Source organism: Vulpes lagopus, chromosome 1 (assembly GCF_018345385.1).
Source record: "Vulpes lagopus strain Blue_001 chromosome 1, ASM1834538v1, whole genome shotgun sequence".
Classification (NCBI taxonomy): Eukaryota; Metazoa; Chordata; class Mammalia; order Carnivora; family Canidae; genus Vulpes; species Vulpes lagopus.
Window position 1 is genome coordinate 155,571,772 of NC_054824.1, and position 16,412 is coordinate 155,588,183.

The window sequence follows — 16,412 nt, forward strand, 5'->3', positions numbered from 1 at the left end:
GGCCTAGGCCAGTGCTACTCAAAGTGTGGGCTACAGATGGGGATCACCAGCGTCACCTGGATGTCCCTTAGAAATGCAGACTTGTTGGTCCAAGACAAGTCTGAGGAATCAGACACTCTGGAGATGGGGCCAGGAATCTGTGTTAACAAGTATTAACAAGGCATGTCTGGGTGGCTCAGTAGTTGAGTGTCTGCCTTCAGCTCAGGATCCCAGGATCCGGGATCCGGTCCCACACTGGGCTCCCCACAGCAGCCTGCTTCTCCCTCTGCCTATGTTTCTATCTCTCTCTGTCTCTCATGAATAAATAAAACCTTAAAAAAAAAAAAAAAAGGAGGGAGAACCGGCTTATTGGTGACTGGGGAAGGAGGTAGGCAGGTGGAGCCTGGTACCTGGCCTCTCTAGCCTGAGGGGCAGTGAGGCCCATAGGGTGGGAGCTTCCGGTAGCTCTTCTCTCCACCATGTGGTGGAAAGAGGTCTTTCTTGAAGGGAGAGAACTGCAGTTTTCCAGAACTGCCTGCTGCCAAGGGGGCAAAGTTAATACTGGGCTTCAAAAGTAGGAAGCGCACCTACTTGCACACATAAGCCACACCCTCCCACATCAGTTCTAGCAACAATGTTTTTCAACATAATTCCATCTTGATCGGGGCGGTGGGTGGGCAAGTGGTGCGTTTATGAGTCTCCCTCAAGCACCAAGACACACCTCCAAAGCAAGTACTCTTACTCCTCTCTGTGTTACTGTGCCATGGTGTGGATGTAATAAATGCTTGTAGCGCTGAGTGCACCTGAGGTGGTCTTGCTGGAGGGGGATGAACTAGGTGACCCCCCAGGTGCCTTTCAGTTATAGCTGTCTCAAGTATAAATTATAAATTCTTTTCTTTCTATCTTTTCTTTTCTTTCTTTCTTTTTTTTTTTTAATATCATAAGACTCTTATTCAGGATTCAACATTTTCTAATTTGGGAGTTTAGTGATATGCAAACACATTGTTACCAGACAGCAACACTGGAGTAAAGTCCCAGGAGGATTCCACTTTGGAATTTGAGGATTCTGTTGTCTTCATTTTGGTATATGAATTCCAAACATTCTTCAAATGTCTTATAAACAAAGCCTAAAAGAGAAATAGGAGAGCTTGGGTGGTGGGTTGGGGTGGTCCTGTTCTGGCCTAGTAGCTCCCAGGCAGGTTTCCCACTGTGGGGAGAGGCCAGAGTCTCTGTTGACTTTATGAATTGTCCAGTGGATGGCAACCACTTTGTGAGCACACTGCCCTGTGTTCACAGAGTTCCAGCTTTTGTGGAAGTGTATGCCCACAGGGCACAACTCCATAGGATTGACCAGACAGGAGTAGAGTTTAAACCAGGCCTCCCTGAGGGACCCTGGACTTCCCCATCTCCCCATTGGTGATTCCCTTGTTGGCAGCAGTATCTGTAACCCTTTTCAAGACCACATGGTGGGGAATGAATGCCCAGCTTGGCCCCACTGGTTTACTATGGACACTAAGGGCCGCCTACTTGGTGTAACCAGGAATTATAGGGACAGAACTTGTTCTCTGAATCTCCAACAGCTACCAGGGCCTGGACTCATTAGCCATTTAACCCTTCATCCTAAAACATCAAGTTTTTAAATATATTCTGCTAACAAGTACTCTAGTAAAAGAAACATAAGTAAAACATAAGTAAAACATTGTTGTCACTACCACTTGTGTGTAAATAGATCTAGATGCTAACCTGGCAGCTTCTTGTGAACTAAATTCTCTTCCTTGTTGGTCCTTCACCATCCTTGCACCTTCCAGATGGCTCCTCAGCTCTTACACCAGGCTCTCCCCTTCCCTGTCTTATATGTCTTTCCAGACCGAGCCCTAGTGGTCTCAAGACCCCAGCTCCCACAGCACCACACCGACACACATACCACATCCCCAATTTCTTGTAAATTCCAAAGCCACATTTACCAGAATAAAGCATGATGTCCAGGCAGACAAAATAGAAAAATGCTTTGCTAAAGATGTGCTCTTCCATTGTAGAAAGGTCCCACAGCCAGCCCAGCACCTGGACCAGTTGCTTGTTTCTGTGGCAAAGGAAGGTGGTAAGATTAGGAAGTGCTGGGGAGGAGAGGAAGGAGGTTAGTAATGATCTCCTCTCCATGCTACCCAGAGTTCCAGATCAAATATGGCCCTGATACAGATTTCAAAGCCACTCCCAAATCTCAAATTGGCTCTTGGCTCAAACTGTTGTCACAGACCTGTGTCTATCACAGGGCAGCCAGATTTGGGCCAAGCTGGCGGGAGCTTTGCTCCTGGCTGCTCTTCTCTGGACATTTGACTCCCCTGTGAGACTCTTCCTGTTTCCTCTCCCTGCCAGTGGAGCACCCCATCCCCCACAGCAGGATGATGGGCTGACTCTCCTCCAGTTACTGACCAGAGTAGACAAACTAGGGATGATGTATGTAAGAGACTGCTGTGCAGGGGTGCCTGGCTAGCTCCATCAATGGAGCATACAACTCTCGATCTCGGGGTTGTAAGTTTGAGCCCACATTGGATGTAGAGACTACTTTAAAAATATAATAAAATCTTAAAAGAAAAAGAAGGCTATGCAAATAGCAGTGGTATCCCAAAGACTATGATTATCAGTCACATCATGCCATAGATCCCACTCCCTTGTCACCCCATGGTCAGGGTAAAGTGAGCCCAGAATGCTCAATTATTATGGCTTCCTCTCTCTAATTTTGGAAAATACTTTCAGCTAAATACCTGTTTTTCAAGAAGAGAGATTTACTAAGCCAGCAGAGGACCCTATAGCGTCTGTTGGGATTCTGGAGCAGTGCCCACATCTTGTGGGCTCGAGATCCTGGGAAGAAAACAATTCCAGTGTATTTCAAGGTGTCACTTGTATCTGCATGTCCCTTCTTGCCCAGACAAACTTACCTAAGTCAATGGCCAAGTCCAAGTGACCCATTAGAAGCTTGGTGTAGCCCAGTTTATCAGCCACATATGACACGATTTCAATGCTTGAGTCTTTCAGGGGGAGACTGGAGATCCGTTCCATGGCCATGATTTCATATTTGAACCACATACCCTGGTAGCCAGCCAGCTGGTGGTACAGTGAATAGTCCAGGTAGGCCTTAATGATCTGAAATGGCAGCAGTGGAAAAGAGAAGTGGCAAAACTGAGAAGGAACCCAAAGCAGAAAGCTTGGGGACATCGCCCAATGTTGGCCAGTCCATTGAGGATGGAGCCGGTCCTTAGGCCAAGGCATGGGCTTAGGTACAGAAATTTTTTTTTAAAGATTTTATTTATTTATTCATGAGGGAGAGAGAGAGAGAGAGAAAGAGAGAGACAGAGAGAGACAGAGAGAGGCAGAGACACAGGCAGAGAGAGAAGCAGGCTCCATGCAGGGAGCTCAGACGTGGGACTGGATGTTGGACTCGATCCTGGGTCTCCAGGATCAGGCCCTGGGCTGAAGGCGGTGCTAAACCGCTGAGCCACCTGGGCTGCCCTTAGGTACAGAAATTAAACTGGGTCTCTGCCACCTGTTAATTGGATTATCCAGGACAAGCTCAATGGTTCCTCTTATCCACAGAGTCCTTAAGCAAAATATAAGAGTTTTAATTTTTGTGAAAAATAAGAGCAGTGGCTTATATATGTGAATATATGATTGCGTAGCAAAAAGCCTGGAAGGACTCACTCCATGGTGCATATCTGGGGAGGAATCTGAGGGACAAGAGGGACTTTACTTTTTACTTTATACATTTATGTGATGTTTTAATTTTTATAACAAGTGTGTATACTTCTATTTAACAAAAAAGAAGGGTGGGTTTGGTTTGTTTACTTTTAAAAAGAGGAAAGAGTAGTTGTAAACTGAATTGAGAGACTTCTGAGAAGTCGGTTATTTACTCTATAAGCAACTCTTTTAAATGATAAAGTTGCCCCAGAATATAAATGCTTAGGGACAGGTGAAGAGAAAGCTTAAAAAAAAAAAAAAGTGTTCCTAATGATAGAAGAAAGCCCCATTAGTAGGGAGGCATTTAGGAGAAGAGAACTATTTTTTCTGTAGAATTCTTCAAATCACACAAAATAAGCAGTCCACAAAGTCTGTGTTACAGACAGGTCTGGGGACATTTGTTAAACCACAAAGTCAATCTGAGGAAGTTCCTGTATTCTTGTTCTGAGCTGTGTTTCAGATGCTGCTACCACAAGGGAAGGGCAGCTGGAAATTGTGGACCAGGAGAGGACTGGCGGGCAAATGAAATGTTCAAAGCTGTGACTGAGCCTAGGACTTCTTGGATTTGGACCAAGAACACAGAGTCCAACTGCTTTACTTTATGGGGAAAATACACAGCTTGGAGGTTATGTGGTTTGCCAGTGGTCACACCACAGATAGGTGAAGTTCCGGAAACTACTCTCTTGGGGCTCATTCTGGGTCTTTCTGTTATCCAACAATGAGTGTCTCGTCTGCTTCTGAGCACCCAGGGGAGCACTGGCCAGGCTGCTCTGCCCTCAGTCATGGCCACATTGTTAACAAGCCTCTTTTTTTTTTTTTTTTTTTTTTAGTTCTTTTTAAATTTTTTTTATTTTTTTATTTATGATAGTCACAGAGAGAGAAAGAGAGAGAGAGAGAGGCAGAGACACAGGCAGAGGGAGAAGCAGGCTCCATGCACTGGAAGCCCGATGTGGGATTCGATCCCGAGTCTCCAGGATTGCGCCCCGGGCCAAAGGCAGGCGCCAAACTGCTGCGCCACCCAGGGATCCCCAACAAGCCTCTTTTGATTCACTTTCCAATTTTGGCTTTCCCATTATGGTCTCCTGTCCCCTAGTGCCACCATGTTTTTAAGAGACACCTCGCAAATATGAAGGGGAAGTAAAGCATTTTATTCACTAAATATTTCTTGAGAATGTGCCAGACACTCTTATTGATGCTCAGGATATGACAAAGGTGACAGACAAGGTCCCCACTCTCATAGAGTTTACAGGCCAGTAGTGGACACAGGCTACACACTAACAAAGGAGCAAACAAGAAAATGTCAGATGGTACTAAGAGCTACTAAAATAGTGACAGGTTGAAGAGTCAATGGGTCAGGAAGGGCCTATGCAGGAGATGACCTTCTGCTAAGCACAGGGAGCCACAAGAGGAGGATGGGCAGAGGGCTATATTTGATGGGCTTTATGCATATTTATGTCTTCTCAGCTTTTGAAAGGTACTAATATGCTGGGGACAGACTCCTGGCTAGTAATTTAAGCTCCTCCAACATTTGCAGAGTGGCTTGACCATTTCCCTTAATTCTTGATAATTAATCACTTCAAGAGAAAGTTACTGCTCCAAAAGGAACCTAGACTTGATGCATTTTTTTAAAGATTTTATTTATTTATTCATAGAGACACACAGAGAGAGAGAGGCAGAGACACAGGCAGAGGGAGAAGCAGGCTCCATGCAGGGAGTCCGATGTGGGATTCGATCCAGGGTCCCCAGGATCACACCCCAGGCTGCAGGCGGCGCTACACCGCTGCACCACCAGGGCTGCCCTGACTTGATGCATTTTTATAAAAGAACCAGATCATTCATTAGATGAACTGGATTTAGCTTAATAATTTCTTGATCTTGTCTCTTGGAGTTTCCTGCATCTAGCCAAAGATTTCTCAGTTTATGACCTCACAGGGCAAGGGAAGGCCACCCTGAGATGGGCCATTTTGAGATGAACATAATTTTTAGTCAAAAGCAATCAAAATCCAGCATTCAGGAAAAGTTTTTTTTTTTTTTTTGTTTAAACACATTTATTTGTTTTATTTTTTTAAACTGAAATATAATTAACATACAGTGCTATATTAGTTTCAAAGAGCTCTTTACCTGTCGCTCAACTGCCTGCTTTACCAGGAAGAGAGCTACTAACAGAGATTCCTCTTTACCTCAGAAATTTATCTGCATAACTGAGCAACACCTTTGTTTTCCAAACATCTCACTTTCCTGCTAACCCTCTTCCTCCCCTTGGCACCTCTCTCCCCAACCCCTTCCCTAATGTGTATAAGCGTATAAGCCTCGTGTTGCCTTCTTGTCTTTGAAATTTCACGTCTGTGCGGACTCCCCATACATACGCTATTAAATTTTATTTTCTCCTGTTAATCTATCTCATGTCAACTTGATTCTTAGTGCAGTCAAGGAGGACTCTGAAGGGCAGAGGAAATTATTTTTCCCCAACAATTTAGACCAGTAGTTCTGCCACTGTGGTCCTGAGACCTCCCTAGAGCATTTCAGGGAGTGCACCAAGAGGGCAAAGCTAGCTTCAGGATATCAAGGCACTATTTGTGTCAGGAAAAATGGTGCCAGACCAAAACAAAACAAAACAAACAAAACTCGGTGGATGTCCTGTCTAGCTCACTCATTAAGGTTACCTCTGTTACCTTGTCTTTAGGCTATTTTACAGCTCTGTACGAGGCAGAAAACTGCTAATAATGTAAATTATAAATTAGCATAGAAATATAAGTGTTTAGGGGAATGCATGAGATTATTGCCTCATGACAAGACTAGTTTTACATCCAGTCATAAGTTAAATTCTCCTTGGAACCAGTTGTAACATACTAGTTCTCAGTAATTAATGTGTTTAGCAGGATCTTTGATATGTGTTCTTTTTGTATGTCTATGAGTCACAATTTTATCTTTTTTAAAAAAGACCTATCCTTTAACATTTTCCTTTTTTACCCTCATTCTCTACTGGCCTACAGTGCAGTGTTCCAGGGGCAACATCTAATGTTGCAACAGAGTGAAAGTGGAAGCAGATTGAGAATCCAGCTATCTTCTATGAAGTCAGACATTAAGATATTTGCAGAAATTTAATACATGCCACTCTTCTCACTAAATTTTTTGTTTGGGGACATTGGTCTTTTCTCCCCCCAATTAAAATGTTGATTATGTTAATATGTAAGAGATTTATTTTTCTTTTTTCTTTTTTCTTTTTTTAATTTTTTTTTGAGATTTATTTTTCTTTAAAAATATATTTTAAATTTCTCAGTTTTTGTTTCTTATAATTTCAGTAGATACAACCCATAGAAATAAAAAAGCCTTGAGGTCCTCAGTAATTATTAAGAGTCCAAAGTGATACTGGGACCAAAAGTGTTTGAGAACTGCTGGCCTTGGCAAAACAGTCCAGCCAGGAAGGGCTTTTTTACATTCTTGTGATTTTGAATCCCCATTGGCTCCCAGTAGGAGTCTCCCTCTAAATGAGATACAGAAATTTAAAAAGCAGCTACAAGAACACCCTACCTGAAAATCATCTTGAGTTTCCAGTGCCGTATTCACTTGCATCATAGCTGCCAGGTGGCCATAATACTTGTAGTGAAAAAAATAATTTAAGCTATAGATTTGCCACAGCAAGGAGAAGCAGGCTGTTTGCCTGTAGAGCTGTGCCAGCCTCCTCTTCCTATTAGATAAAATATGCACATGGAACAAAGAAAGAAGGTATTGTCACCAGCATGTTTGAGAGAAATGCAAGTAGAGTCCTCATTACTGGCTGGGTGGTCAAAGCAGATGTCAGTGTGAGTCCTGCCTCCTTTACAAGATGGTAAAGTACAGGTACGTTAATTTTTCTGAAGCACATTTTCTCCACCACATGATGGAGACCATAAGACCAACTTTGTGAGGATTCATTAAGATAATTTATGCAAATCACTTGTCCCCAGTCAGGCCACTGCCATTTAAATGAAGTTATTTAAAAAGCACATTTATATAATTCATCACATTTGATTCTGATAACAAGCCTGGAAGAAAGGAAGAAATAATGAACCCCATTTTATGTAAGCAGGTGAGACTCAGGTTAAGTGACTAACCCAAAGTCACACAGCTAGAATGTGGTGGTGCCAAGGCTCAAGCTCTGTCTACTTACAGCCTGGCCATTCCAGTGTGTCATGTCCTCCACTGAACATAGCTAGCTCTCAACTCAATAAAGGAAATGAACATTTTTAACAATCACATTCTGTTATGATCTGAATGTATCTCCAACAGTTCATATGTTGGATCCTAACCTCTAAAAGTGATGGTAACAGTAGGTGGGCCCTTTGGGAGGTAATAAGGTCATGAGGGTAGAGCCCTCATAAATGGGGTTAGGGATCTTATAAAAGAAACCTCAGGGATGCCTGGGTGGCTCAGTGGTTGGGTGTCTGCCTTTGGCTCAGGGTGTGATCCCGGGATCCTGGATCGAGTCTCGCATAGGGCTTCCTGCAAGGAGCCTGCTTTCTCCCTCTGCCTGTTTCTGCCTCTCTCGTGAATAAATATAATTTAAAAAATTAAAAAGAGAAAAGAGAGACCCCAGAGCTCTCCAGCCTGTTCCCACCATACGAAGATTAAAAAGTCTGTGGAAAAAAAAAAAGTCTGTGACCCTGAAGAGGCCCCTCCCTGACCATGCTGGGACTTTGATCTCAGACTTCAGTAATAAATTTCTGCTGTCTATAGGTCACCTAGTCTATGGCATTTTGTTATGACAGCCTGAGCAGACTAAGACACATTCTAACAATGGAATGGAATGTCACAGGAGGTGTTGAACTCTTGTGCTGGAGGTATTCAAGGAGAGGATGGATGACCATCTACGAAGAATGTGTGGATTCTCAATCTTGGCTTCAACAAGCCATTTAACTGATAATGTAGCCAACAGTCCCTTCTATTTATGATAAAAATGGGAACCAAAGCAAATTGGCTTTGATATTAGTGATTTAACAAAACCAAGAAAACAAAAGAGAATTGGAAATATTTATCAAAAAGCAGATTTTATTTTTTAAAAGATTTTATTTATTCGAGAGAGAGAGAGGGAGAGCGCAGAGGCAGAGGGAGAGGGAGAAGCAGACTGCCCCCTGAGCAGAGAGCCCAATGTGAGGCTCCATGACTGAGATCATGACCTGAGCTGAAGGCAGATGCCTAACCTACTGAGCCACGTGGGTACCCAAAAAACACCAGGTGTTTTTATTTTAAATGAAAAAAAGAAAGGAGGAAGAAAGCAATATCCTGGAGACTCCCCGCCCCCCCCGGAGACTTTTATTTTTATTTATTAATTTTTAAAAAAGATTTATTTATTTATTCATAGAGAGAGAGAAAGAGAGAGAGAAGCAGGCTCAATGCAGAGAGCCCGACGTGGAACTCGATCCCGAGGATCCAGGATCACGCCCTGGGCTGCAGGCGGCGCTAAACCGCTGCCACCGGGGCTGCCCCCCCTGGAACTTTTAAAGAAGAATTCTAGGTACTTAACATTTAGGCATTGACATTGTGTTGTGGAAAGTATTTTTCAAAGCTTTTCAGGAAACATGGACAGGGTACAATTCCTTACAGCATAGGACGTTCATGAGAGACCTACATTTGAGTTGTTTCTTGTGCTCATTTTTGAGATCAGAACTTTTTGACCGGATGGTACTGGAAACCCATAGCTCTACACTTTCTTCCCCACCAGAACTTCTTTTCCCTTTTGCGAGTAACTTCTTATTCCTTTTACAAAATATGCTGTTAACTAGGCTTGTCAGATGTAGGGGATGAAAATGTGGGATGCCCAGGTAAATTTGCATTTCAAAAAACAATAAATAACTTATTTAGAATGCATACATCCTAAATATCTTCTAGGAGATGTATATGTCTCCTAAAAAAATGATTCGGGATGCCCTCGTGGCCCAGTCGGTTGAGCATCCAATTCTTGATTTCGGCTCACGTGGTGATCTTGGGCTGGTGGTTTTGAGCCCCACATTGGGTCCCATGATGAGCGTGGAGTCTGCTTACGATTTTCTCTTTCTCTTTCTCCCTCTGCCCTCCCCTGTTCACACACACACTCTGTCTCTCTCTCTAAAACAAAACAAAACAAAACAGTGAAAAAATGATTAGAACTTCAAAGTTAATTAGGCATGCTGTGTTTTTTTTTAATATTTTAAAAAAGATTTTATTTATCTATTCATGAGAGACACACACACACACACAGAGAGAGAGGCAGAGAGAGAAGCAGGCTCCATGCAGGGAGCCCAAGGTGGGACTCGATCCCAGGACTCCAGGATCACGCCCTGGGCCAAAAACATGCATTCAACCACTGAGCCACCCAGGTACTTGGGCATGTTGTGTTTGATCAGACAAATCTACATGTGACCAAACTCTGTTTCCCTCCCACCTCTCAGAGAGATCTCTGCTGAACTCTCCCCACTACTCCCTCCTGGTGGCTCCTGAGACAGAAGGCCCTTTCCCAGGAGCCTGCCCCATAAGCTGCAAAGGAGCTCAGCTCCACCCCAGGCTTCCCCACATTTAAGGGAACACTTTTGGGAGAAGGCAGCGGGCGTGGCGGTGTGGAGAAAGTGCTATAGCAACTGGCTCCTAGAAACAGATTTTGCATCTCAGGCAGAACTAGTAGGGATACTGCTACTGGCCTCTCCTAACATGGGAGACATGTCCCCTGTCAGCCCTCCAAATCCCCAGCTAGGTGGCATTTCCCTTGGTACAGATTGGGATTGGTGGAATGTATCCAAAAACTCATGTTGTGGAAAATTTCAAAGATACACACAGTAAAGCAGAAAATTCTCATGAACTACATGCACTGAACATGCAGCTTCAACAACTACCAATGCAGGGCTTGCACTCACAGCCTGAGATCCAGGCCTGAGCTGAGACCAAGAGTCAGACGCTTAACCAACTGAGCCACCCAGGTGTCCCCCTTATTACTTTTGATGGTTCTTTATAGGCAAAATTTACATGCACTGAAATGTATAAATCTTAGTGATTTAATCGTGACTGATGGACACTCCCATATCCCTATCCAGATAATAGATGAATGGGCAGTTTGTCCTCTGGCAGAGGCCTTTGGGACCTTCTATGCCATTTTGGGGGAGGGACAATACTCAGTGTCCTAGCCATGAATGGAAAAGGGCTTGTGACCGAGGCCCTAGGAGCAGAGGTGCAGCTTCCAGGGGAGCATGGCTGCCCAGAGGGATTGATGGGACCAACTAGGGCCTGGCACCAGAGCTCATCTTGCAAAGGGCTCCCTGAGGTTTTTGTCATCTGGACTCATTTTCACAAAAGCTGCTGTGAAGTGTTCTGTGTTCTGGGCCAACCCCAACCTCGCTTAGTAGCCAACCCACCACCCTTCCACTCCCCCTACCCCCCTACCCCCGCACTGGCTCCCTCCCACATCTTTGAGCCTCCGTCACAGCCACCAGGCATTCTGGTACTTCTTAGAGGCCCAGACTTTGCAGGCAGATGGAGTATGTGCAGGTCTCTCTCGGAAGAGTGAGACCTCCCTCCTTCCCTTACCTTGGAGGTGAGTTCTCTCGGGCCTGTTGATTCACATAGTAAAAGTGTCTGTTTTTCTCTAAATGGGACTGAAGAAACAGGGAGATTAAGTTGTGAGGAAACATTCGGTTGAGAAGCTTCAGGGCCTTCCGCAGCATTTTTTTAGCAAGCACCATCTGCCCCATGTTGAAACAGACCTGCAGTGAGAAGCAAGGGGGAGAAGAGAGAGGAAAAGGTAACTCAAGACACAAGAACAAAATCCCTCTGTGCCTGGCATAACAGGACTTGTTTATGAATGTATGAAGGATGGCTGGATGACTAGGATTCTGCATCCCATCTTTATGTGCATGATTTACCTCTGAGAACATGTTTACCCATGGATGCCCATTTTTGGAGGTAGTTAAAAAACATCTCATAAAGACGCCAACCAGAAGAGCTGGCTGCTGGCAAGTGATGGCAAGGAGGTGTGAATAGCAGGATTGAGGTTCTACAGTCTGGGGGAGGATTTTTGGCGATGGGCGGGGGGGAGGGTGGTGGTTGCAGGAAGGACAGGGATGGGTTCTGCTCTCTCTCTATAATGTCCCCGAAATAGTGGGTGGCCATGTTTGTAATGGGTTCTTACCTGACCTTTGAGGCTATAAAATGTAGCTGACTCAAAAGTATGACTCCAGGATTTGTTGTTCTTGAGCATTTTCAGCAACCTCTCTCCCTCATTCAAATATGTGTATGCCTGTAGCCAACACAGGGGCACAGAGTATTGAGTCAGTGGGGGTCCGGCCACAGAGGGCCACAGCCCAGTCTCTCCTGAGTGGAGAAAAGCAGCTGCCACGGCAGGTCTACTTCCACCCCCACCCTGGCTCCTAATGAGAAAGGGCCTCCACTCTGGCAGTTCTGGGTGGATAAAGATCCCAGTGAAGATCCTGGCCACCTGCATGCCCATCTGTGTCTGCTGGATCACTTGCTCTAGAGGAGGAATCCAGGACAGTATCCTCCTCTGAATAGTTCCACCCTCGATGGCCCCTATTTCCAACAATGTACCCACTGCTCCTGATGGCATCCCCACATCTATGAGAAGCTTGTCTCAATTTTTTTTTTTTTTTTTTGCTTGTCTCAATTTTTGGAGTGACTTATGAACCACTCCCATTTCCTTTGCCAGGGCCATCATTAGAAGGTGGAAGTGAAAGGTAAGGCCCTGAGCAACTTTCTCCACTTCATTTTATTTTATTTCATTTTATTTTACTTTATTTTATTTTTATCTTATTTTTAAGATTTTATTTACTTATTCATGAGAGACACACACACACACAGAGGCAGAGACACAGGCAGAGGGAGAAGCACGTAAATGCAGGGAGCCCGACGTGGGACTCAATCCCAGGTCTACAGGATCACACCCTGGGCTGAAGGCAGTGCCAAACCGCTGAGCCACCTGGGCTGCCCTCCCCACTTCATTTTAAATCTTCTTTGACACCATTAGACAGGACAGCTTTGGTACATGTGAGTACCAAGGCAAGGTCAGATACGAAGAGTAAAATAGGGGAAGGTGATATCCTCAAGTCTCAAATAGCTAAATGGCTACGAGTGGGAGGCAGAAGAGGGAAACATGAGTTGACCACCAGTCTTCCAGTCATGGACGTAATAGCTTATTTTTGATAGGAGACAGGATGCAAATGGCACATTCTGGGTAACTTGAACCGGGGCTCTGCTTCCAATTGTTGTCTTCCTGACTATTCCTCAGTCCTTGCTAATTGAAATGCAGGTGCTTAGCAAGTTGGTCCCCCAGGGCTACATAAACCTTCTCTTTTTGGGACTCACTGGCCATATCCCCCTTTTATATATATAATATATATATATATGTATAATACATATCTCCACATATATCATATATGTTCATATCTATATCTATATTATATATTTATATGTGCATGGGCAACTTTCATCTTTAACATAAATCCTGAGAGAACTGGGGCTTACCAACATTTTTAATGATTTAATTTTTATAAAAATCTAAGGTATGAGGGTCGATTAGGCTGCTGTGATCAAAAAGCTATTGTAAATTTGGAACAGACCACCAGTGTGGACATGAACTGCAGGCATGCCTATTCAGATATGTGAAGCTATTTCTGAAGCTGGCTCGAGTCAGATGAAGCAAGGGCCAGAAGGGCACTTCTTTTCATCTATTCTTTCTTTCTTTCTTTTTTTCTTTCTTTCTTTCTTATTTATTTATTTATTTATTTATTTATTTATTTTTAAAGATTTTATTTATTTATTCATGACAGAGAGAGAGAGAGAGAGAGAGAGAGAAAGGGAGGCAGAGACACAGGCAGAGGGAGAAGCCGGCTCCATGCAGGGGGTCCGACGTGGGACTCGACCCCGGGTCTCCAGGATCATACCCCAGGCTGAAGGTGGCACCAAACTGCTGGGCCATCGGGGCTGCCCTCTTTTTTATTTACATTCAATTAACTAACATATATTATTAGTTTCAGAGGTAGAGGTCGGTGATTCATTAGACTTATATAATGCCCAGTGCTCATTACATCGTGTGCAGACGGGCATCTCCCAAAGTGAATTCATGCAATGTTAGTCTAGCCAGCTGCTCTATGAAAAGTGATCTAGGGTCAGGTAAATTTGAGAAATACAGTATGCCCCAGAACTAGCCTGACCCTCTGGATGATTTGCATGTATCTTAGCACATTAACGCTATGAAATATTTGCAGTTAAGAAACCTATTTAGCTTTATTCAGCTCAGTGCTTCCCACCTTACTTAAGAATAAATTATTTTTATTTCATTATACATACATTGAATCCTCACATTTCTAGCGACATATTGCCCTGGAATGTTATTTACAATTATCTTGGAGAAACACTAGTGTTTTGGCGGTCTAAAGGAATGTATGGTAATTTAGCACAAATTACATGAAGACTAAAGTGGGTGAGCTCTTTTGGGGATCACAACCAGATTCATACCTATCCAAAGACCTACAAGTAGTTGAGCTTGAGCTCACGGTGGTTTTTTTTTTTTTTCCAAAGATTTTATTTATTTATTCATGAGAGACACAGAGAGAGAGAGAGAGAGAGAGAGAGAGAGAGAGAAACAGGCTCCATGCAGGAAGCCTGATGCGGGACTTGATTCCAGGTCTCCAGGGTCATACCCTGGGCTGAAGGCGGCGCTAAACCTCTGAGCCATCCGGGCTGCCCGAGCTCACGGTGTTTAGGGAGGACAGAAGGCAAGTGCCCTGAGGAGGAAGACTCGGCTGAAACAGCAGCATTAGTACCAACAGTCCTTTTTGCATCATTTAGAGAATGAGATATGACATCTATCCCCATCCCATAGAGGTAGACAGTTTACGGCAAGTTTCTAAAGGTGACAATATTTTAACTGATGTATAATGCTAGTTTCAATTTGTTCTTTCATTTCTCAATCTCAGGTCATTTCCCTTCTAAGCAATTTTCTTTTCTTTTCTTTTCTTTTTAGCAATTTGATTTTCAAAGGAAAGGGGTGCTGACAGGAATCCAGAACATGAAATAATAAAGAAAGAACCCTAGGGCTTCTCTTTGGGCTCTGTGGTCTCTAACTTGTCTCAAGGGTTGGGGAGACCTCAGTAGAAACACCTTACCATGTAATTATCACCCAAGATGAGATAAGCTGATGTAATTTCTAGGAAGTAATATAAGGCTTTGTTGTTTTCTCCCAAAGCCAGAAAATGGTGGGTCAGAGGCATGATGACGATCTCTACGATCTCTTCACACTGGCAAGATTCCAGAGGAATGATGTTTTCCTTAGACGTCCTCATTTTTGTTATAATGGTGTCAAAGAAACTCAAGATTTTTTCTCTTATTTCTTCAGGTCTGTCCAAATGCAGAAATAAATAGGAGTAATAACTTATAGCTTCACTTGGCTTTTGATAGGAAAATATCTTTAAAAACGAATAAAAGAGCAAGATAATCAAATCTAATGTAGATGCTACTGACAGAAGTCACCATGCATGCACCCCAACATTTCCCCACTGTACCAAAGGGGCCAAAAAGAACTGGCCAGATGATTTCAACAGTATTCTGAACTTAATGACAATTGTTTATGCTCTACCTCCTAAACAATTACAAATGCCTGTACCTGAGATTTTCAGGAAATAGCTCAGATTTCTTAGGAATCTCTATTTTGGAAAAGGTGATCTCTTCTTCAGCTAGAAAATAAACAAACAAATGAATTGCATGGATCACGGAATGTTCCACGTGGCAGAAATGTTTGGTGTCCACGAAAGACTCTTGTTCCCCTTTTCCGACACAGTTCCTGGTGCCCATCCAGGCTCTATATTTCCCAGTCTCTACTGCATCTCAGGTGAACCCGCATAAGTCATTTAAAATGGAATTTTATCATAAGAAATATATGGCACCTCTGAGCTGTTTGGTATCTTCTCTACCCTTTGCTTCCACCAGAAAGCAAACAATTTTGAGAATCTAAGGGATGGTAAAGAGACAGAATGGAAGGAGCCTGGGTCCCTGACTTATTGAGGTCAAGGCCATTTGTCAAAACTTTCTTTAGATCATTATATGTGCAGGAAAAAAATTATTCTATTGTGTCATTGGGGAGGAAGAATTTCCTCTGCCCTTCAGAGGTCCAATTAGCTGAACTAAGAATCAAATTGACATGAGACAGATAAACAGGGGAAAATAAAATTTAATAACTGCCAATGAGGGGAATACAGGCAGACATGGAAATTCCAAACACAGTGAGGAAACAATAAGTTTATATGAGCTAAGGAGAAGGAAGGTAGAGGGTCTGAGGATACAAAGGGGAGAAAGACCATTAGCACGAAAGTGAGAGGAGATGTTTGAAAAACAAAGGTTGCCATATTGTGCAGAGAAGTTTCTTAGGTTAAAAAAAAACTCTGTCAATAGCTCTCCTCCTGGTAAAGCAGGCAATTGAGGGGCAGGTAAAGAGCTTTTTTTTTTTGAATCTGCTGTATTTGGATTGCTTTTATTTTATTTTAATTAAAAAATATTTTTATTACTTATTCATGAGAGATATGCAGAGAGAGAGGCAGAGACACAGGCAGAGGGAGAAGCAGGATCCATGTGGGGAGCCTGACGTGGGACTCGATCCTGGAACTCCAGGATTATGCCCTGAGCCAAAAGCAGACGCTCAACCGCTGAGCCACCCAAGTGTCCCTGGATTGCTTTTAATTCAAAAT

General features: G+C 43.4%; 1 protein-coding gene across 9 annotated transcripts in view; it reads right to left on the reverse strand.

The window, feature by feature from the left end:
* The window catches only part of ADCY10 (adenylate cyclase 10), an 85,953-nt gene that overhangs the window by 6,836 nt on the left and 62,705 nt on the right, over nucleotides 1-16,412 (reverse strand). For 6 of the 9 annotated variants that reach the window (XM_041763750.1, XM_041763744.1, XM_041763779.1 and 3 more), the window contains 9 exons: nucleotides 15,335-15,404; nucleotides 14,838-15,069; nucleotides 11,846-11,953; nucleotides 11,245-11,420; nucleotides 7,243-7,399; nucleotides 2,916-3,120; nucleotides 2,742-2,838; nucleotides 1,944-2,059; nucleotides 989-1,106 (listed from right to left, as the gene is read on the reverse strand). In XM_041763750.1, coding sequence (XP_041619684.1) covers nucleotides 989-1,106; nucleotides 1,944-2,059; nucleotides 2,742-2,838; nucleotides 2,916-3,120; nucleotides 7,243-7,399; nucleotides 11,245-11,420; nucleotides 11,846-11,953; nucleotides 14,838-15,069; nucleotides 15,335-15,404 — 1,279 coding nt within the window. Of the gene's footprint in view, nucleotides 1-988; nucleotides 1,107-1,943; nucleotides 2,060-2,741; nucleotides 2,839-2,915; nucleotides 3,121-7,242; nucleotides 7,400-11,244; nucleotides 11,421-11,845; nucleotides 11,954-14,837; nucleotides 15,070-15,334; nucleotides 15,405-16,412 lie in introns of those variants that run through there. The other 3 variants (XM_041763761.1, XR_005989054.1, XR_005989053.1) reach the window with 3 other exon arrangements.